The following is a 21,351-nucleotide window of genomic DNA, read 5'->3' on the forward strand; positions in this document are numbered from 1 at the left end:
ACAGGCTGAAAGCTTGCTGGTAAAAATTAAGAATGTCTGGTTGTCAAGGTCTACTTCAGGCCACCAGATTTAAGGGAGCCTGTTGACAAGGTCTTCTGGCCTCAGATACAAGAATCATTATGCTTGCAGGCTCTTATCTGATGGGGTATTTCAACCACCTGCTAGGAAAGCATTTCCATCTGCTAGGAAAGCAACTGGAAGTCTGTAAACAATCCACAAGTCTCCTGGAGTCCACTGAGGACAAATTCCTGGTCCAGATGTCAGACAGACCAACCACAGAAATGTTACTGAAACTGGTGCTCACCAATGCAGATGAGCTCATTAAGATTGGAGGTAGGCTGGGCTGTAGCAATCATGCCCTGGTTGAGTTGAAGATCTTTATTAAGAGCTGTTGCTCCTTTTCAATAAATTCCTCAGCCTACAAAACATTTTCTTATAATTCTGAAAACAAGCAAGCGAACAAAAACAACAACAAAAAACAAAACAAAACAAAAAAAAAACCAAAAAACCAACCAGCAACCAAACAAAAAAACAACAGGGAATATCATGTCGTATCTAGACCTCTGCTTGACTAGAATTTCTGAAGTAAAACTTACATGTTTTTAAAATGAACCTAATTAAGAACAGGCTTCAGTTCAAAAAACAAACTGGATTAATACTTCAGCATAATGGAAGTAATTCACCTTAGTAGTCTCTTGCTATTTTGAATGTATAACTGTTTTGGGACAAAGACATTCATACTTTTTTTTACGCTTACATGAAAACTCTTAATTTCATAATCAGATCTTAAAGACACTGGTTATACTGCATTCCCTGAAAAAGGCACAAAACCTGGTCCTCACAAGTGATTTCAGTCACTTGAACATTTGTTGGGAAAATAACAGTGGTTACATTTTGGCTATCAGGTTCCTGACATGCAGATGGACTACTTCCTGTTACTACGACTGTGATGACTGTGAACAGCACGTTACTGTATTTGCTGCTCACTCATCAAGGTAACTGAACAAAACTTTGAATATCAGAAAGTACAGTTTGGTGACAGATAATCAAGCTGGAAGGTTTTTTGCCACTCAGAAGACAGAAGGGAGTTCACACCATTTGTTGCTAGAGCTTTTTCAACCAACTCACCATCCAGAGGGAAGGTCCCAAGTCTTAATAGTACAGTCCATTGATGAAGTTATTAGCCAACGACCATCAGGACTGAAAGTCTAAAATAAAATACTCAATTTTAATGCCACAGCTTTGTTTTAGATGACTTTCATGGATCATGATGAAATGATCTGGCCATAAAACAAAATTGACAACACCTTATTAAAGAGTGAAAAGAACAAAAATAGAAACTATTTCACAATAGGTTTAAATATACTGACCTGTTCCATATGTCTTTAAGTATTTTGTACCCCACTTTTAAACAACGTAGCATAAAATTGAAGAAATCAAATACTCACTTCCTAACATGAAGAATTAAATCAGACACTAACAACAGGGTATCTTAGTGAACATTGCAAACCACAACTACATAAATCATAAAATAAGGAAGCATCAGTGCGTAGTATAACCTCAGATCTGTTTACACCATGTATTTACCTGGGTCATCTTTTCTACATGTATACTTCAAGACTAGCTGAATTCTACACCTCAACTTGACTTTCACTATTTGCTGGTGCTTTATTTTGTTAAATTCCAAATTAGCTTCTTGTAAAGTTATAATAAAATACCAAGGTACCCTAAAAAGACACATCCATTTGAACAACACATTTTAACATGAAAAAGATCATCATCAAAACTGCTATAATACAGTTTTACCGTTCACTGCTGAATACAATACTTGGTGACTGAATATTTGCAAAGAAAACTCTGCCTTTAGAATGAATAAGGTATTTATATATATACACATAACTTACTGCAGAAAATGAGTTAAAAATTACCATGTCATTAATACGTCCGTGGTGTCCTGAGAACTTCCTGACAATCTTCCAGGTTTCTATATCCAAAACACTAATGCTGAAGTCATCTAAGGCAATTCCCAGAATGCCACTACCAAGAATAAATAGCATATATGTCAGTGAATATTTAGAGATAAATGAAAACAACTTACTAACCTCACTTCAGGATATCTTTATCCTGAATTAATCTAGAGAAAAACAGGATAACACAGACTTCTTCAGTCTAGCAATATGATTTGTACAACCAGCAGCCTGTTGTATTTCAAGCACCAAAAATGCAATCTCCATTACAATACTTGTCACCTAGAATTCATCTATAGCAAACAGTATAAAACAGCTTTATTTTCTTACCTATCTCTGTGAAGCAGAATTCCACTTGGAGAAGAAGAAAGATCAGTAGAGTGAACTAGATCTTTAGCTTTGAATTTCCAAAATTTAATTAATCCATCACTTCCAGCTGTGATTGTCAACTGGTTTAATCCATCCACTGCTACCCCTCTAATAGGCCCCTCATGAGCTGGAAAGCAAGAGAAAAGAGTTTTGTCTCAAAATTAAATACAATTTAGAAACCAGTATAATGCTAACTGTTCTGCATGGCGTTGCCTAGCCTAGCTACACTAAATGAGCTGTAAAATGTGACCAAAGAGTCTAAAGTGACCTGATAAGACCAGTTGAGTTTCATTATTTTTTTTTTTTTAATTAGTACAGAAACCAAATACGCAAAATATGCAAAATTAACTGATTTTCAAGTTAACACCCAGGCGGAACATAATTTAATTCAAACCACAAAACAAAAGGTGCATACAGCTGAACCTGAAGATTAACTTTAATTTCTGCTTTCAGTTGGGGAGCTTTTTTTAACGTTAAGTTTGAAGATCTTTTTTCTGTCACTTATGGAGACTACTACTCTTACTCAGAATTTACTGCTTCAGATCTTGCACAAAGTATGTTCTTTTTGGTTTTTTTTGTTTTTGGTTTTTTGTTTTTTTTTTTTTTTCCTCCACAAGGAACTTGATACTACAGTGTAGAGACAATGCATAACTCCTTACCAACCTTCTCTTAATCTCTGTCTAGGGCTTACTTTTTCATCCCGCTACTGTAAGAGATAACTTCAGGTTTCTTAAACTAGACAGCTTTCAAAAAGCCCAGCAAGCTTTGAGGACTCACTGGGATTCCCTCTTTATTTCTACAAACAAAAACGTCAGACTATAAAGGCACCAATACACATTTCAGATTTATGAAACAGCAGCAAACATACCATGATATGGAATACCTACATAAGCAATGTTAAAAGGAGATGAATACCATCACCCACAAAGCCCTAAGTTTGCAGCTGGATATTTAAATACCAGCACATGCAAAGAACTGGAATTCCTTAGGATTTCTATTTCTTGTGTAAAGTATCTTTTCATTTTTAAGCAGAAAACATTTCATGTTTTGTGAGATGTATCTGGCTAACAAGAAGCCAATTCTAGAGATGTGAGTATTTCAAAGATATCTACGACCCAGGGTCTCATTTTAATGCTAAGCATTCTGGTAATTGTATAGACTAAAACCAAACAGACATACATATCAAAACCAGCAGGGATCATGCTCTGAATAAGTGGACTCAAATTACTTCCAATTATAGTACAAAAGAGAACAGCATAGGTTACTTACAGAAATAGAACAGATTCTCAAGTTCAACTCAGGTGTGCTTGACTACTTACACAGAACTCAAAGTTGTTGCTACTCCATTAAGATTCAGTTTTAAGAAATTCATACCTCTTTCTCTGCCATAGCGCCCTCTGTGAATGCCAGACTGCATGTTATACACATCCACTTGTCCTGTTGACATCCCAATTACAGCAAAGTTCCCACAGGTGGTAATATCAACAGCCTTTCAAAGGGAATAAAAATAATATCAATAGGGAATAAAAATGCCTATGAAAATAATTCTTAAACTGCAGAATTAGGAAAACTATTAGGAATGTTAACAAAATATATTAGGAATGTTAGTATAATTTTTATTAGACTTCAAAGAAAACTGCATGGAATAAACCTCTTGAAAAAGTAGACAGAAGAGATCTTAAAAGAAGCAAATTCGTAACAAGTAATAAATGAGATGGTTCATACCTATAAAAGATAACGAAATAATGACTTAGTTACATCTGTTTTTGCAGAAGTCATATGTAATAACATCCAAGCTGCAGCCTAAATGAGCAACTGCGTGCAGCTCAGTAACTACCATAAAGCACACCTGCTGCCACTACTTCAACATCAGCCTTGACAATGGTAGCCCGAAAAAGCATAAGTACATAGAATTTAAGTTGTAAGAAACAGAGAAACAATAAGGTCTAACCTCTATTAAAAGAGATCTGATTAAGAGAAAGTAGGTATTTACAGCTGAACTCCTCCACCACTTAACTCCTAAGTGTAAGGTCACAAAAAGAAAACAAGATAAACAAGTAGTCTGGGTGCAAAGCAAATGAGTTATATGTGCTACAGTAACTACTTGCATTGCAAACTCATAAATCCTTAGCAACCATTTGAGTGTATTTTATTGACTGCTTGACTTTCATTGCGGTCATGCTCAAGTTCCAAAGCATTTTAAAGAAAATAACCTGTTTGCAACTTGAAAATAAATTTTTCCATACTGTCAGGAAAACACACCACATTTTCAGCAATTTCCCTTCAGTTTAATAATATACAGCACAAGCATATAATTATTGATGTACAGTTGAATCTAAGTCAGTTTGAGAAATTAAAGGTAAACATCAATCACCAATCCGTCTGAATTCAAAGATAAAACGTGCAATTAACCTGTATGTGTAAGGAAAAAAAGATGCATATTTCTCTTAATGTTACAAAACAGTAAGACACCCTAAGGCAGCCATCATAAACAACTCTGAAAAGTAACTAAAACACTCCAGATAAGTGCCTTTTCATTATAAATACTGCTTCTCTACAAACAATTCAAAATAGCACTGTAATGCTGACAGTATCCTAAATTAACTAATAAACTTACTGTTGCATATATATCAATAGGCTTGTTTTTGCTAAATTCTTCTGGCCTCAGTTTATGAGTTCCCATAGAAGTTTTCTGATAGTTCCAGGTTGTACAGGTTATATACCCTTGATGACAAGCAACAATACCATCCCAGTCATTCTGATGAGCCACCTCTGCAACACAATACACATTCATTTTAGAAACAATCACTCTGAAGTCAAATAACCTTTTTCTGATATAAGACACAGTATTTTGAAATGCTCTTACACAAAGCAGTATAAACTTCAGTTTTCTTGCTGGATGACCAAGGGGTTATTCAGGAAAAAAAAAACAAAAACAAAAAACCACCAAAGCAAAGTTGTTCACTTTGTAACTGTGTTACATTTCATTGTTCACAGTTACAGTTCATTGTAACTGAAAGGCTAACAAAACCACAAACATTTTTTTCATGTGCTACATTTCAAGTCTTTGTATATTTGAGTCTCTGTGGTTTGAAAAGCATATTTAAGCTTAGTTTAATTCAGCTGTTCAAGCTGTACACATTTCCATAGCTACTAGTTTAACCACCTAGAGCAGTTTTTAAGAACTACACCTGTTCTACATAGCAGCTTTTTCTGCATTTGCAGGAAAACCTTTCCTCTAAAGCTTAGTAATAAAACTTTAAATCTAAATATGATCAGTCATGCAGGGTTCTAATTAATGAGCAACTTTGCACCTTCTTTTGTAATTAATAAATGAAAACATGAAAAAGGTTCAGATCTTGAAACCGGTAATTCTACACCTTTAAAAAGTAAAGCAACCAGAAACAAACTGATATACACCAGCACAGCCAATATAGTAAAAAAGGAGCAACTCTATCTAGAATGTACTTCTATCAATGTTTGATGTCTGCAGACATACCTACGGTAGTTTTTCTTTAAATTAATCAAGCAGAAGACTTAATATTCATTTAAAAAAAAAAAAAGCAAGCATTTTATAGATGTAACTCTACAAGCATCACTGAATTCTACCAAATATAAATACTATATTGACAGAAGGGCTACGTGATATAATAAGTCCAAATCTTTCAGCATAGGAAACACTGAACCATAGTTGGAAGATGGAACGGCTGTCTTTAAGACAAAAATACAAAGAGGACAATTTTCATTTAAAGAAAAACCTCTTTGATAAGGCACAGATAACCATGATTTTGCTTCTAAATGATAGACTTGCTCAAGTTCAAATAAACTGAGTAACTGAAATTTGCCTTTGAACAGTGACTCAAATACACAAACTAGGAGATCATAAATCAACTGTTGCAACCAAAGTTTCCTTATCTGACAAAGATCTTCACTTCCCTAAGTGCTTGTTCACCAGCCAAGAGTAACATGGGTGCCATAAGATTTTGGCTCTCATGTTGGAAATTTTCAAGACAATAGCTGGTTAAATTGGAGACATTTAAAATATACTGCTGTTTCAAAATGTAAGAAGAGTTTACGAGATAACATACAATTCTGAATTGTACTCCATAGCTCAAGAAGAGCCGCGGTCTCAATGATTTCATCTTGATGCAGCACAAGCTTTCAATACATTTTGTGGCTTGAGGGTTAAAAGATTAAAGATGTGATGAGCTGACACATATCTCAGACTACTTACCTGAAGCAAAGGCTGTAATTGGTGGAAGTGCCATTGTATCATGCTGAAGACCCTTCTTTTTTGATTTCTTTTTGTTAATTGAACCTTAAAAAAGTAAGTGAGTGTCTCAGTTTCATGGCTAGGTCTTAGAATAGAGATTAAAAGTAGTTTATTTACTACATGTAAAGTTCCTATTAAACTTTGAAAAATTTGGCTTTCAACAAGCACTGGTGTTCAGTAAGGTCTGAAGATTCTAACAGAGCGTCTGTCAAATTTCATAAAATACTGAGCTAATCACTCCATTAATATATTCAAAGATGCAGTACTCAAATAATTTGTTCCAGGATCTTGTACTGACATCCCAAGGCAGAGATCCACCATCACAACTAAATGTGTGATGTTAACAGGACTAGACTACATCAAGCAATGCAAACATTCACCTATTTGAACAGCCACACTCAAAAATTCCAAATTCATCCCCAGAAGATATAAATAACAATTAATCATGCCTATTTAGATACACACAATTCCATACACAGATATTTAAAAGAATTATCTTAGCCTCCCTCCATGAGAAAAATGAAAATGTGGCCCTTAAGCAACACAGCATACAAAGATGCGGTTGTTTTTTTTTTTTTTTAAACAAAACTCTCCAGTGAATCAAAGAAAATGAAGACAATAAATCCAAATTAACTGCATTAATTTAGCCTACCAAACAAAACTCAAGTAAGAGAAAAGAAGTTAAAATTATGCATGATAAATATCTGCATCTGGATGATTTATTTATTTTTAATACAAAAATCATACCAACATTTCCCACAGTGATATAATTTGCACTTTGAGGTTACATAAATTACTTTTCATCAGCCAAACACTTCTGACAACATACTTTATCAGGAAGGACTGAGTTTAATAAATGGTTTTCATGCTATTGTTAAAGTGAAAACGCATCTGTTTACATAAATACTTTTCAGGTTTTTTCAACAATATTTGTATTTTGATTGAAACACTTACCACGTCCTAAACTTTTATTGAATCTTTCATGCACTGTTGAAAAAGACTGCAATGTTCCATCTTGACCTGACAAAATATTAGCAGAAAACACTGAAGTGCAAAACTCAACCTTCTATTCACTCATAAGCCAGATGAATGAGAAAAGCAGAAGATAAATTCTCAGAAACCCAAAGTAATTTATCAAACATTCTTATCTGAGAAAAAAATATAAGTACTGTAACAAATTAAACACAGTTTTCTATGGTCTATATCCTAATACTTTGTATCATAGGCAGAATTTTTTTAAAAAATCTTCTCTGTGTTTAACTCCTACAATATCCCCACTTTATCCCTCACAAAATCAAAATGTTGCATATTTTCTATCATTACTACCATATAAATACTGTTCTGTTCTTCAAATACTTCCAAAGTCTCCCATAACCTTATGCTAGTCCCACCACCACCAATATTCCTTTCTTTACCCCTTCTTTCTCTACCCAAGATATTCCGCATTTGGTTAAGAACTGCACCTAAGCGAGTCAGTAAATTAATCAAAATAAAAAATGGTAAAGGCACAGCTCTCCATCTCCCAGCAAACAAGCACAATAATGCCTCTAGGCAGTCATCAGTATTCACAGAACTTTGAGTAATTCAATTTCATAAAGGTACGGAAGACAAATATGGATCTGGCAAATAGAACAAAACGCTATATGGGGCAGATATGGACAAGACAGAATCAGAAACTAACAGAAAATGTAATTGTACAACATGTAAAATAAACTGCACTTTATTTGAAGGTCAGAATAATCAGAAAACACTATTACTAGGAAAGAAAATTATTCACAGTAATTTATACTTAAGGAATCTGAAAGACAATGGAGTAACTATTAGAACTCAAACACCTTTGCTCATGTATCATAAATGGTGTAATAAAAAGCCTCCATAAGGCAGAGAAATCCACATTCAGAGACAGGACAGTGCTAAGAAACAAGATTTTTCAGACAGGGAGGCAGGACAGACATAGCAGGAACTCAGAGCCACATCAAGCAGGATGAAGGCACAGACAGCAGTGAAATTTTATGAAGTTTACTCAGAGGGAAGCCCATTCTAGAGAAGAGATTTAAAACAAACAATCCCTGCTCATTCACACTCTGCTCAGAGGAGCTTTCCACTGAGCACCTTCATGACCATATGCTGGAGTTTTTCCAAATATGTTCATGCCTCCCTTACAGGGTAGGGCCAAAAGTGGTATAATCAATGTACTGCTGAGCCATATTAAAATAAAAATGTCATGTTTTCAAATGTTGCTCATGTAGGCAATCTAATCACATCAGCATAATTAAAGATTACATTAAGTTTCTGTTATGCCATTGTGGTAGTGTTCTTGGCCACCAAGCATTCTGAGCTAGTACTTAATTTCTGTAGCAGTCTATTAACTTATTTTTAAATACACTGGTTTCTAAGGAAACTTACGCACTCACAGATCAAAATATTGGTATCAAGTGATCTTGGGAAGACATATTACACATAAAACTTGGGGAGACATACCACACATAAAACTAAGCTGTAACAAATTACTAAGAAATCATAATCCACAAATCCTGCTAAACTAGTGGGAAAAGTAGACTGGCTCCTGCGAATTACTAAATAAATGATGATGTCTACTTTTTTCTGTCAACAGAATTGACAAAGTTGTTAAGTGGTTTTCACTTTGACTAGCTGATAGATTCTAAGACAAAAATGAAGGTTTTATTCGTTAAACACATAAACGCAGACAATAAAAACAGCCTCAACTGCTTATAACTACTTTTCAGCCCAAACACCACTGCATGCTCCTTAAGGGAAACTGTGGAATAGTCTAATGCAGTAACAACTCTATCTCCACTCACTAATCACTTTCTATATTTCATAACTTATCTCATGGGTAACACACAGTTCTTTTACGTTAATAAAACAAACCTTGGTAGGCTGTGTGCCTTCATCACAACAGGAAATCAGACTGAATAAGAATTAGAATTCATACCTGCACTAAGGATTTGCTCTCCATTTTGCCCATGGTATCTGATTTTTGTTGGTGGTGCACTATGTCCCATTCGGCTTCTCAGTACACGTCCGGTACCACCGGGTCCATCAAAAATCCACACCTGCCTCCCCACAGAAAGCAGAAAAATTAAGATGATAAATACTGCAGTGCCAACAACTACGCTCCCTGGAAGTGAGAGAGGGTAAGCTGGAAGCTGAGCAAACTCCACATACTGGCATTCACGTCCGACACCAAAACTCTGGAGGACTGCAATGCAGCAGCTGATTGCTGCCCACTGGTCATATGACAATCTACCAGATCAAAGAAAGCAAGGAACAAAATGACATCTAGCAACTGCAACAGCTAATGAGCCAGAATGCTAATAAAAACTACAACAGATTAAGATTTAAGTTAGTATTTCAGGATATAAATTGTGGTTTAGGAAGCATGGATACAAAGTCTTATTCTTCAAGATTGCCATAAAGCAATAAATGACAAATGATAAGGCAACAAAACCTCAGACTAACAAATCAGCTGAGAGCCAGCAACGTCAGTCATTTGAGCTTTGCTGTATTTATATCTCTTGAAAGTTACTACTTCAATCTAGGGTACATATCAACACTTTAGAGGACTGCAGGATCAAAAGAAAACAAAAGACATCATCAGACAGCAGCCATTAGCACCACTTACCCTTATAGCATTATCAGCGCCATTAGTAATAAGAAGTGGTTCTCCAGGGACAAATGACATACCAGCTACTGCTGTGGAATGTGCATTTCGCATTTGACTCATCAGTTTCTTCTCTTCTAGATCCCACAAAGCTATGTGACCAACTGGGCTACCAGCTGCCATTACTGGGTGTCCATCTGCTCAGAAAAAAAATCAAATTTTTGTGTTTGTTTTTTGACTTTCAGGTCATCAGGTCCCTACTTACTTCTCACATATTAAAACTGATGCAGAAAAAGGCTACAATCACAAGAAACCAGTAATTCTCATGCTAGCTCTAAAAAGGTGTTTTAACTGAAGTATTTGTAATATTTCAAACAGAAAATAAATGAAGGTCACTTGTAATAGAAGCAGGATTTTTTCATATCAGATAGAACCAAACATATTCAAGTTCATTAGGCAAGGCTAGTAGTTTTCTTTGAAAGCACGAAAGGTCTTAAATTCACTTAAGTCGTTCTATACCCCAGTTTCTTCTTCAAACCTTCACAAAACTTCAGAATCTGATAGCCACTGTATTACCTTAAGTTGACAGCCTTTTTTTTTTTTTTTAAAAAAAAAACCTATTAAGTTTGTTTGCTCAACAGCTTCAAAAATGAATTCCCGAAGTTGACAACATCTTTATTCAAGCATTCGAAGTAAAATTATGATTTCACAATATTTCTAATTCTTGTTATACTTCTTCTTCCTGCCTAATACCAACGAAACTAACTCATAACACTAAGTTCCACAAATATTCAACTAGTTCATGTCAATGCAAAAAAAAAAAAAAAAGAAAAAAAAGAAAAAAAAAACCCTCTATATCCTGCATGGTTAGTAACCAAACTTTCATCTTCAACAAAAGACAGTTTCTAATCCATAGTCACATCCATGGACAGCTAAAACAGGCCTAGAGTCTTCTTTTTGTGGTTGCGCTTCATTCTCCAAAATGGAAATTTTGCAAGTTCATTTTGATTTAAATGAAGAGTACTTTACTCAAAGACTGAAACGTCATGTGAATTCAAAAGAACCAGGTTATATTTATACACAAATATAGGCTCTGTATCAAAGCTCACATTGTTAAGATTTACGTATTTCTCTGTTCAAATGAGAGACTAGACTCAGTATCATAGGTTCTGTAGGCAGTAAACGACACTGCTGTAACTGGCTTGGGTATTTACAAGACAAAAAAAAAGCTGCAAATATATTCAGCAGAAACATCCATTCATTAGTCATTCAAGTACTAACATTTTAATGCACGTTCACAGAGAAGATGCTTCTGAGAATTAAGTTTATACACTCACAGCATACTGATCATTCTGCAGTAACTCCAACAGCTGTGTACTACGATAGCTCTTGGAACATTAAAAAACAGTTTACTTTTTACTAAAAAAAGAGTACCACCTGTCATGCCTCCAGTGCAGTACATAAGAAAGTGTGTACTTATCTTCAGCCTTTGAAACGAACACTCTCATTCCAAACTTTGTTTCTGAAATGCTTGTTTAAAACATTTTCCCAAATTCCATTTAGTTTTAGTGCTGTTTCACGCACTTTAAAAAGACTTACCTGTACGAAAAGATATTGCTGTGATGGGGCCCCAGTCTTGTTGGAATTTCATAAGAGTTTCATCAAACTTAATGTTATGTATAATGATATGACCAGATACAAGACCGACTGCAATAATATCTACTGCTGGGGCCTGTGGAAATATTGAAAGAAAACTGAAAAAGCTTGCAAGCACCCTGTAAGTATCAGTACCAGAACAAACAGTAAAGGCATCTTCTGCAGGAGAAACCCTATTAAGCATCTAATACGAAGAGAGATGGAGGATTTCACATCTGCTCTTCACTGAATAGAACAGTTACATTTTCAGAAGTTTTGATTCCTTAGAAAAATATTTCAAGTTTCCACTAATTTTGGAAGATCGGTATGTATATATAGTCACAGATATACATTCAGAAGTTTCACACAAGACCAACACAGATCATTTTCAGAGGTGTTAGCAAAGCTTTAAATACTACTAGTAATTTCAAATTCATTTCTATATCTGGAAAAATAAAGCAATTAGAAAATCTTTGCCTGAATCAACAAAATCTACAACTTACTACTATTTGTGATGTGAAAATATTTAAGTAGCAAGAAACTACCAGTGTCATGGAAATAACACAATGCTCTGGTGCCTTGTGAACACCTTGTTTGTCTTTTTGTTGGAGAACTCATTATGTAATTCAGTGAATAAAGTCTACAAAAGCGATGAGCCAAAAACATGCAAGATGCTGAACACGACAGAGCTAGGACTAGCCTTCAAATCTACCTCTCTTCAGTATCTAATAGAGGGTTATTTGTACATCTTGAAAATTATTTTCATTGATGCTATTTTAAACTACAGTATCTTGCCTCGTATTGCCTGATATGCTGTAGGGTGTTACTAGCATGTCTTGAAAAGAACAGATATTATTTCCATTTTAAACTACAGCATTTTGCTTCCTATTCTTGAACAGTTACATAAGAAAGTAAGATGAAAAAAATACTAACTTGTGCGAGAGCTGTAATCCCCAAGCCCCATCCTGGAAACGAGTACAAGAGTTTGCTGGAAAACAAACAAAACCAAAAATTAATCAACTAACTTTTCAGGATTTTTCACGTTAAGATGAATGTTTTTCATGCATTTACACAAACAAGTATGTAAGTTTTTTTGCTCTTAAATGCCTCTTAGAAGAAAAAAATAGTAATAATTATGTTTCAGAATAAAACCTCAAGTAATTTCAATTTGAAAAAAAAACCTGCATTAATATTTCAAAGATTACATAATTAGGTAACAAGAATAAAGAGGAAGACTCATTTGTTGTTAGTTGTTTCCCTCACTATTCTGCTTTAAACACACATCTTCAAAACTCCTATCAACACACAAAGCAAAGTCAGCTTCTAAATAAAAAACAAATCATTTACTTGCAGAGTAACACCTCCGCAAAGTAACTTGTATTTATAGTAAAGGTATACCAACATTGTTGCTGTGTTACTATTTATATTATTGAGAGAAAAGACAACCAAGGTAGCCATACGGCACTTAATGTGAATTAATCAAGGCAATATTTCAGAACAGACACAAGCGAAAAATTATTCCTCTACCACCAAGTTAGTCATTCTTAAAAGACTGCTAGCAGGCATCTATCCTTCTCTTTCTTTTCTTTCTTGCTGGAGACTACCAAAGCTTCCTCTCACTTCTACAAGTTTAGCCTTTATCTAATTGTGCCAATATGTATCCACAAAATAATCTCTGGAGGGAACAAACAATGGAAAATAGAAATTGCTTAATACAGCAAAGTTGCCTAAAGGACAGTAAGAGTTATGTAAATTCTTAAATAGCAAAGCAAGAAACCAAGACATTTAATCAAGGTTTTTTAACATCTGTGATATATTGCACCCTACAGGCTGTGACTTGCATTAAAGAGACACAAAAGTAACACGAGTAGAAACATTTACTTCTCTATACTCTCTAGATTATTTCTACTTCCCCATTTTCACAGCACACGCTTCTGAAACATCAGAACGGGAGGGGAAAAGAAAAACTTAACTTTCACAGAAAGTACACAGCAGGTACAGAAATAAAAAATTCAACCATGCAATCTGAATAAACACCTATTTGCAGTACATATATTAATATACAGCAAAAGTTAAGCTCCATGAGTGAGAAAGCAGTTGATCATAGTAAACATGATATACTGTCATCTGGACAGTGTTCAACTGGGACATGTTCAGAGACAACTACATGCCTACACAACTCTTTCTTAAGTCTACTGATCAAATGCTAATCGCCTCCACACTACACGCCAGCAGCTCCTTGGAGCAGCACCAACCAAATGGAGGCAGGAAGCCTGGACATGCATTTACTATTCTTTCAACTATTTTCATGGGAAAGGTATGTGATTCCAAGAAATTAAAAAAAAAAAAAAAAAAAAGTTAATAAAAAAGATTCCTGAACAACCCCTGACATTCTGCAGAGACAGTAAATAACACGTAGTATGAAAGATACCAGCATGCAGGGAGAAGCAACATTCTCTGTTCCTGGAGACAGACCAAGTGAAAACTGACGCCAAAGAATTCAGTAAAATATTCCATCCTCAAAAGCTACCACACTTAAAAATATTTGCTGTATCCAAAACTGCTTGGAGCATGAAGTATAACTAAGATACTAAGAATCTTACTTGGATCTTATATTCCACAGCTGCAAGCCACCTTGTTCACTCCCAAGGAGAATTTTATTCAAATAGGTGCTTGGATGCAGAATTGTAGAAACTGCAAAAGTGGCCTTATCAAAAACCACTTGAAGATACTCCTCTGCAAAGAAAAAAAAAAAAGAAACAATGGTATTGTGGCTAACCCCACAAACCTGTAGCTTGGTATCCCCCAGCAAATGTAAAAAGCGGAAGAAAGTTTACATAAACCACATAACTGGTGTTTCTTGCATTAAAGGATTAGCTAATGCATAACAGGACACGCTAGGCTTGTTTACTTCATAGCATCTGCTGGCTTCAACATAAATTTTTTACTTATAAGACTACCTAGCACAACAAGGTTGGCAATACTGTAGTGATTTATATCTTTCCAAAGGATTCAGGCTCCTGCCTGAGCAAAACACCTCTTTTCATTAGCATACCTTCTATTTGTTATAGCAACTTCAAATCACTAAAGGCAGTTTGCAGCCATTCTGATAGTACTTCCTAAAGATAAAAATTTCAGGCCACTGAAGCAGGATTCCATAAGACACTATTCAATGGCATGAGAAGATGCTGACACAACTGTAAGATTGTTTATGAGAATTAACCCTCATCCAGACTGATAAACATCAAGGAATTATAGGATTTCTGAGATGGTTCTGAGATGTACCCAAAGTCTTTAACCAAAAAGGTACCACTAATGTGTTATTTCTGTAAAGCACATTTCACTTCTACGGAATGTTAAAGACAACCTACACGTGGTGCAGAACCAAGCAATGAAAAATTACTCTAAAAATTACTTTTAGTTACGACATCATTTAAGAATTTTTTTCTTTTTTGAATAATCTACTTCCTAACACGCACATTCCTCTTTTTTAATTACTGAAAGTTTAACAGTGTTATACCATAGCTTAGTAACAATAATAAAAATTGTCTCTCACCTTCTGACTGTATATCCCAAACAATAAGAACATTAGCAATATCCACAGAGATAATGTGATCACCAAAAGGCTGCAGAAGGTGTATTCTTGCCTTGTGACCTTCATAGGTATGCACTACCTAAAAATTTTTAACAGGGAGGTTTTCAGTATAAAACGTTCAGGTAGCATACAACGTTAGCACAATGGTTAAGGATGGTTGATACACATGAGCATGAGTACAAACTTAAATAAAATAGATGGAAAGGCCACACAACTTTAAGTAGAATACACATATATATAAAATTTCCTTTGATGTTAAAAGCTGTTTGTTTGCAAGGTATTTTAAATAATCTTTAAATGGTTTATTTATTTATTCAAATTCAGTAATTATGAATAGAATTTTAAGAAATAACTATTGCAATTAATACATAAAACATCAGTCAGCCATCATGAAATCTGTTATTACGAATTTCCATTTTATGCTATTTAATTTTCTACATTCGGAGTGATAAAACAGTTTCTTAAAAGCAAAGGTAACAAACAGCTATGGAAATACAAGTTTGCAGAAAACTAACTGTATCATCAATGAATAAGTGAACTCTTAAAAACCTCTTTGTTCCTGGCAATAGCATGGAAAACATCGCCATATGAAGCAAATATCAACATTCGGTCTGCTGCCAAACAAGTAATGTCCTGTAGCAAAGCATTGCCTGCAAATCAAACAGAAAAATTCAACAGGTTTCACCTTCACAACCAAAGATAAAGTCTGACAGTGTGTTTGTTTAGTTTGGTGACATGCTAACAAAACTGCTTTATTATAGGCATTTCTGTAAGAACACATTTATTTCAGATAGCTAAGGTGTCCCTGCCTATAGCATGGAGGCTGGAACTAGATCATCTTAAAGATCCCTTCCAACCCAACTTATTCTATGATTCTATGCTCTGATTCTACTTATCATGATGATGATGAGGGATACAATCAGGTCACAGAAATCAGGTACCCTGCAAAGGTAGAGCCTTCTTAGGCCAAGATGCTCCTGAAAACGGGCCCCAACCACATAACATCAATGAACAACAACCACCCACCAGAGAGGCGGATCATTTATTTTCTCAATCACTACTCTATATTTTAACATCTCCAATTCTGTACTTCAACATCACATTTCACAAGAAAGTGTATGTGATCGTCTATTAAAAGGTACAGTCTAATAAAAAGGATTTCAGAAAACGTGCAACATTTTTTACCATTTTGTACACTGAAGGCAGAAGGTATATTTGTTTATAGCATTATGTCTTCACTGCTGAATTTATAATCTGGTCCCACCTATGTAACAGTTAACTGTCCCATTTATGAGCTCAGCTATTAATGAAAAATATTTGGTTTTTATGAGATCCACGTAAGAACTTTATGGAAAACTACTTTTCAGGACAGCATTTATGTTCCTGAATCACCTAACTGCTGGCCAAGTTTTTCAGATGCCATCCCACTCAGTTCCTCTCAAAGCCACATTACAACACCAGTTAAATCAAGTTAGCTTTAACTATGCCATCTGAGTCTTGAAAACTTCTGGGAAACTCTATCTACGTTGTATCATAGCTCTCCCTCAGTCAGGAATACTGACTTATCACCAGCCTGAACCTGCAGACTGGCTGTTGCCCCTTGTTACAGTGTCAACCACCACCCACACAAGTTCAGCTTTGTGAGTACCTTTCCAGTAACAGGCCACTTTTGATTCATCTCCTCACCAAACCAAGCAGATCCAGTTACTTCAATGTATCTTCCTATGCCTTATTCCTGAGCTGGCTGTCACAGTCTATGTGTGGTCTCACCATCGCAAAGCACAGAGCAACAACAGCTTTTGCAAAACTGCTGGTTGTCTTCCTACCATAGCTCAGCACAGTGTTTATCTTATTTGGGTTTCCTGCATTGTTGGCCCACTCTCAGCCTGGCATCAGCACAACCCCAGCAACTTATCAGCAGGGTGCCATGCAGGCAATCAGCTCCTGGCTTGTTGTTCTAACCCAGCTGCAGCATTCTCTGTTCGTCTTGCAGTGCCCTGTGCCAACACTCCACAACACCTCGCCAGACTGAAGCTGAGGTTGTTGATGAAGGCAATGAATATGTTGACACCTAGTGTATGCTCTGTCACCCACTGCCAATTCTACGTCAAGCTATGCTTTCATGTCGTTTGTCCCCAGCAGCTCATCCCATTCTTAACACTGTGATGACTTTCAGTGTCATCTGTTATGATCCAGTAATTATTTTCCTTCAAGTAGCCATAAAAACAATGAAGAGTAGAATAACAGCTTTAATTGATGCTTGCTCCTTTAAAGCCTAGAGGTGGTTTTGGAAAAACAGTGAGAAGAGGTTCACAAGGCATATGCCTAAGAGAACTAAACCATAGTTGCAACAGCAATCCTGTTTCCAAATTAACACTCAGTATTTCAGAGACTTCCTCACTGAAAATAGTAGCAAATATAAATCATTTTGCCCTTTCAAAATGGGAATTGGTACAGCTATTACATTAAAAACAAACAAACAAAAAAAAAAACACCTAAAAACAAGAATCTGTGCATACTTACTCACTGCAACAATACCAAGCTTCTTCACCTGTAACAAGAAAAAGGCATTTTTAGTGATGAATTTGCTACAGAAATTCAAAACTCTAGAATCTAGCCTAGCCGAGATTAGGAATTTGCATGCCTCAAAAGAAAGAATGATAGATTTCCCTTAGTTTACAATAGCGTCTAAGGCAAAATCTGCAGACAGCAGTTCAAAAAGCAAGGGACAATAGTTGCTGAAAGACAGCCATTCAGCAAACTCTAAGTTAAAGTGCATGGTGCTAAGCACACACAGGATATCTTGCAGCATCTGAACAAACCTGTTTTCACATTATCTCTGCTTCTACTTCATTCCATATTTTGTCAGTCTTAACTCTGTTCACGTGGAATTTGCTTCAGTGAGTATCATCAGCACTCAGAGATGCTGATGGTTCAAGCTCTGTGAAGACGCCTGACAAAAGCAAACACTAAAAAGCTGACAGAGGCACAGGAAAATCTGCACTGCACAGCTTGTGCTATGCTGTAAAATGCAATAACTTAATACAGCTCTCTTATTATTTTTATATACGTTATTTGTAAGGGGAAAAAAAAAAAAAAGTCAGCATCACATGCTTTCACGTTACAAGATGGAACTGCACTCATTTCTTTCGCTATCGGATCGCCTCTCAGATCGCCGCAGCCCCAGCGCTCAGGCGCGGTGCTCCATTCGCGCAGAGCTGCGCCGTGCCGCCAGCAGCGAAGGTCCCGGCACGGGGTAACCCCCTGCCCCGGCCGCCACGAGCGTGGCCTCGCCGCCTGCCACCTCCCGCCCCCGCCCCGACTTCAGCGCGGGGGCCGCGCGCGACTCACGTTGTAGGTGTGGACGCTGCGCCCGACCGCGGTGGCCACGTAGAACTCACGGTGTCGGCCGTGGTAGCGCAGAACGTGCGGGACGTGGCTGGAGTAGCGGCCGAGCGCGCGAAACCCGGCGAACAACGCTCCCCGGTCCGCCGCCATGTTGTTGCACGCGGCCGCCAGGCCATGCGCAGCCCGGAAGTCGCAATCCACTTCCGGCGGGGCCGTGCGCCGTCCAAGGCGCTCCCCCGCGGCGGCGGTGGCGCGGGGACAGCGTGCAGCGCAGCATGGTGCGGGGTGGAAATGCTTTAATGGCACACCCGTACAGCGCGGCCGCGGCGCTCCTCAATAAGTTAACGCGATTTGCGGGAGCGTTCGGCCCGCGGACAATAAATAATGAGTCCGGTGGAAAAATACATATCACACATCTGCCTGTCCGTCTATTCCAAGTTCATGTAGCTCCTCCACATGGCCATCACCTCCTGCACCTTGCGCTCGTCGCACCGCACCTCGTCACGCCGCCGCCGCTCCTGCACACAACGCCGTCAGCACCCGCCGTCGGCCGCGCCCCGCCCCCCTCCCCTGTCCGCCCGCGGCACCCACCTGAGGCGGCCGATAGCCGCGGCAGTGCCGGCGCACCACGCGCACCGTGCGCAGCCACAGCTCCCCGCAGCCCCGCGCCTCGTCCAGAACGCACTCCAGCAGGCGGCCCTCCTGCTGCACCCGACGGGCGTCCTGCGGAGCACGGCCGTCAGCAGCGGGGTCGCGTCGGGCACACTCCCGCTGCCGAGGCCCCCTAAAGCCCCGCTCCCCTCCCTGTCTTCTCTGTTTTCTCTCCCCTTCCCTCGTTTGCCCATTCTCCACCCCTCCCTCTCTTCGTGTCCTTTCCCCCTGCCTTCCCCTCCTGCTCTCACCCCTCCCTTCTCTCTCTTTCTCCTCATGTCCCCTCTTCCCTCCTCTCTCCCGCTCTCCTCCCTGCCTCCCCTGCCACCGTCCTCCCCGCTCTTCTTCCCTTCTATCCCTCCTTTTCCCTCTGCCCCCTTCCTTGCCCTTTCTTCCCACCCCTCCGTCTCCTCCTCCCCTCTGTGTCTTGATTTTTATCTTTCGGCTCAGCACGGACTGGGGATGCTAAGTAGCTGTCGGGGACCGCGTTCACCCGGGCGAACCTCGGACAGCTGCGGGCCCGCGGACGCGTCCTCGCAGGTGTGAAAATCGAGCAACGGCCCCTGGAGGGAGACAAGACGGAGGGGGGGTCATCTCCGCGCCCCAGCGGGGCGGCCAGGGCAGTGGGCGATACTCCGCCTGGCGGGAGGCGGCGGCGAGCTGCTCGGTGCGCCCGGAGCCTCCTGTCCTCGGGCTGGGCGCTGTCAGTGCAAGCGAACCACCCGCGGAGCTTCTGGACCACTTATCGCCTTTGCAACCGTGAAACCGTCTTCGGCGTCGGTGCGGTTTTACGCTGTCGTCTTAGGGCTCTGCCGGGGATCGGGAGCGCTCTGGTAGCAGAGCTCCTGCACTCCGTCCCTGCCGGTTCCAGCTTCGGCGCACGCTTTAGGAGGGTCGCCGGAGGAGGAGAGGAGAAGGTAACTTCCCCGTCCTGTGCTCCGGGTTACTACACTAGCTGGCTCCCGGCTTGCTAATCAGCGTTTTCGGAAAGCAGCTGCCAGCATCAAGGACAGAATCGTGGAGGCAGTGCCGTGCCGACAGTTTCCCGCCGATGCCACCAAAGCGACCACCAACCTCGTTGAATGTCATGCGCTCATCGAAAGCGTTTAGGAGATCGTCTCGTATATCCTCGTGGTGACAGAGGCTGAAATTGTAGGCGGCCTCCCGCGGTAGGTCGGCGATCTGAAGAAAGATGATGAAGCCACAATAGACTGTGTAAGAAAAAGCCAGAGGTTAATTCTCGCGCCCGCGACGTGACCCGAGGAGCACGGAGGGCGGTCTGCAGGGAGCGGCGCGGGTGCTCATGAGCGCTAGAGGAGCTGGCTGGTTACCCTTTGCGTTATCCATGGTGCCTTTGCACGTTGTGTTTCTCCTGCTGGGCTTCGGATCGTCGCAGGCTTCATATATGTACCTGTACGCCTACGGAAATGATGGTTTCCAATTCCATAACCGGGGTTTATTTGGACGTCTCATGAGCCTCTCTTCAGAACTGTAAATAACAAGCATTCAGACTCGAAGTGTCACTGACTCTAAAAGAAATCCGGGATAATAAACAGTAATCAACCGCAGCATCCAAGCCCCAAACAAACCAAAGCAAGGAACTGTGACAGCAGTTGATGCTGTTACAGCCCTCGGGCAGCAGCGCGTGGCTCATCCCGGGGGCTGCAGCGAAAACACGCGACGTGCTTCCGATAATGGAGATTATGGGAAAGTGGCTACCGGCAGGCAGCGGCAGTATGGGGCTTTCGTGCACAGACAGCCGAACGATCCCGCGGCTCACAGAGCCGTGCAGGGGCCCGGGAGCACGTCCGCTGAATCGTCTTCGGATGCTGACGGCTGGAGGACAGAGGGACGGGGCCAGGTGGTGAGGCGGGCAGCCGGGTTAAGC

At 39.2% G+C, this 21,351-nt stretch overlaps 1 protein-coding gene across 1 annotated transcript in view; it reads right to left on the reverse strand.

The window, feature by feature from the left end:
* Positions 1 to 19,001, reverse strand: part of WDR36 (WD repeat domain 36) — a 29,052-nt gene extending 10,051 nt beyond the window's left edge. Inside the window, exons 1-16 of the mRNA XM_052700996.1 lie at positions 18,816 to 19,001; positions 17,988 to 18,015; positions 16,014 to 16,114; positions 15,426 to 15,543; positions 14,473 to 14,605; positions 12,803 to 12,857; positions 11,834 to 11,966; positions 10,256 to 10,431; positions 9,566 to 9,686; positions 7,564 to 7,629; positions 6,571 to 6,654; positions 4,954 to 5,108; positions 3,711 to 3,825; positions 2,298 to 2,463; positions 1,929 to 2,037; positions 1,129 to 1,208 (exon numbers count right to left, since the gene is read on the reverse strand). Coding sequence (XP_052556956.1) covers positions 1,129 to 1,208; positions 1,929 to 2,037; positions 2,298 to 2,463; positions 3,711 to 3,825; positions 4,954 to 5,108; positions 6,571 to 6,654; positions 7,564 to 7,629; positions 9,566 to 9,686; positions 10,256 to 10,431; positions 11,834 to 11,966; positions 12,803 to 12,857; positions 14,473 to 14,605; positions 15,426 to 15,543; positions 16,014 to 16,114; positions 17,988 to 18,015; positions 18,816 to 18,962 — 1,787 coding nt within the window. The 5' untranslated portion in view covers positions 18,963 to 19,001. The remainder of the gene's footprint in view (positions 1 to 1,128; positions 1,209 to 1,928; positions 2,038 to 2,297; positions 2,464 to 3,710; positions 3,826 to 4,953; positions 5,109 to 6,570; positions 6,655 to 7,563; positions 7,630 to 9,565; positions 9,687 to 10,255; positions 10,432 to 11,833; positions 11,967 to 12,802; positions 12,858 to 14,472; positions 14,606 to 15,425; positions 15,544 to 16,013; positions 16,115 to 17,987; positions 18,016 to 18,815) is intronic.
* Between the last annotated feature and the right edge of the window lie 2,350 nt (positions 19,002 to 21,351).

The sequence above is a fragment of the Tympanuchus pallidicinctus genome, unplaced genomic scaffold, assembly GCF_026119805.1.
Source record: "Tympanuchus pallidicinctus isolate F22 unplaced genomic scaffold, pur_lepc_1.0 scaffold4, whole genome shotgun sequence".
In the NCBI taxonomy this organism is placed as follows: domain Eukaryota; kingdom Metazoa; phylum Chordata; class Aves; order Galliformes; family Phasianidae; genus Tympanuchus; species Tympanuchus pallidicinctus.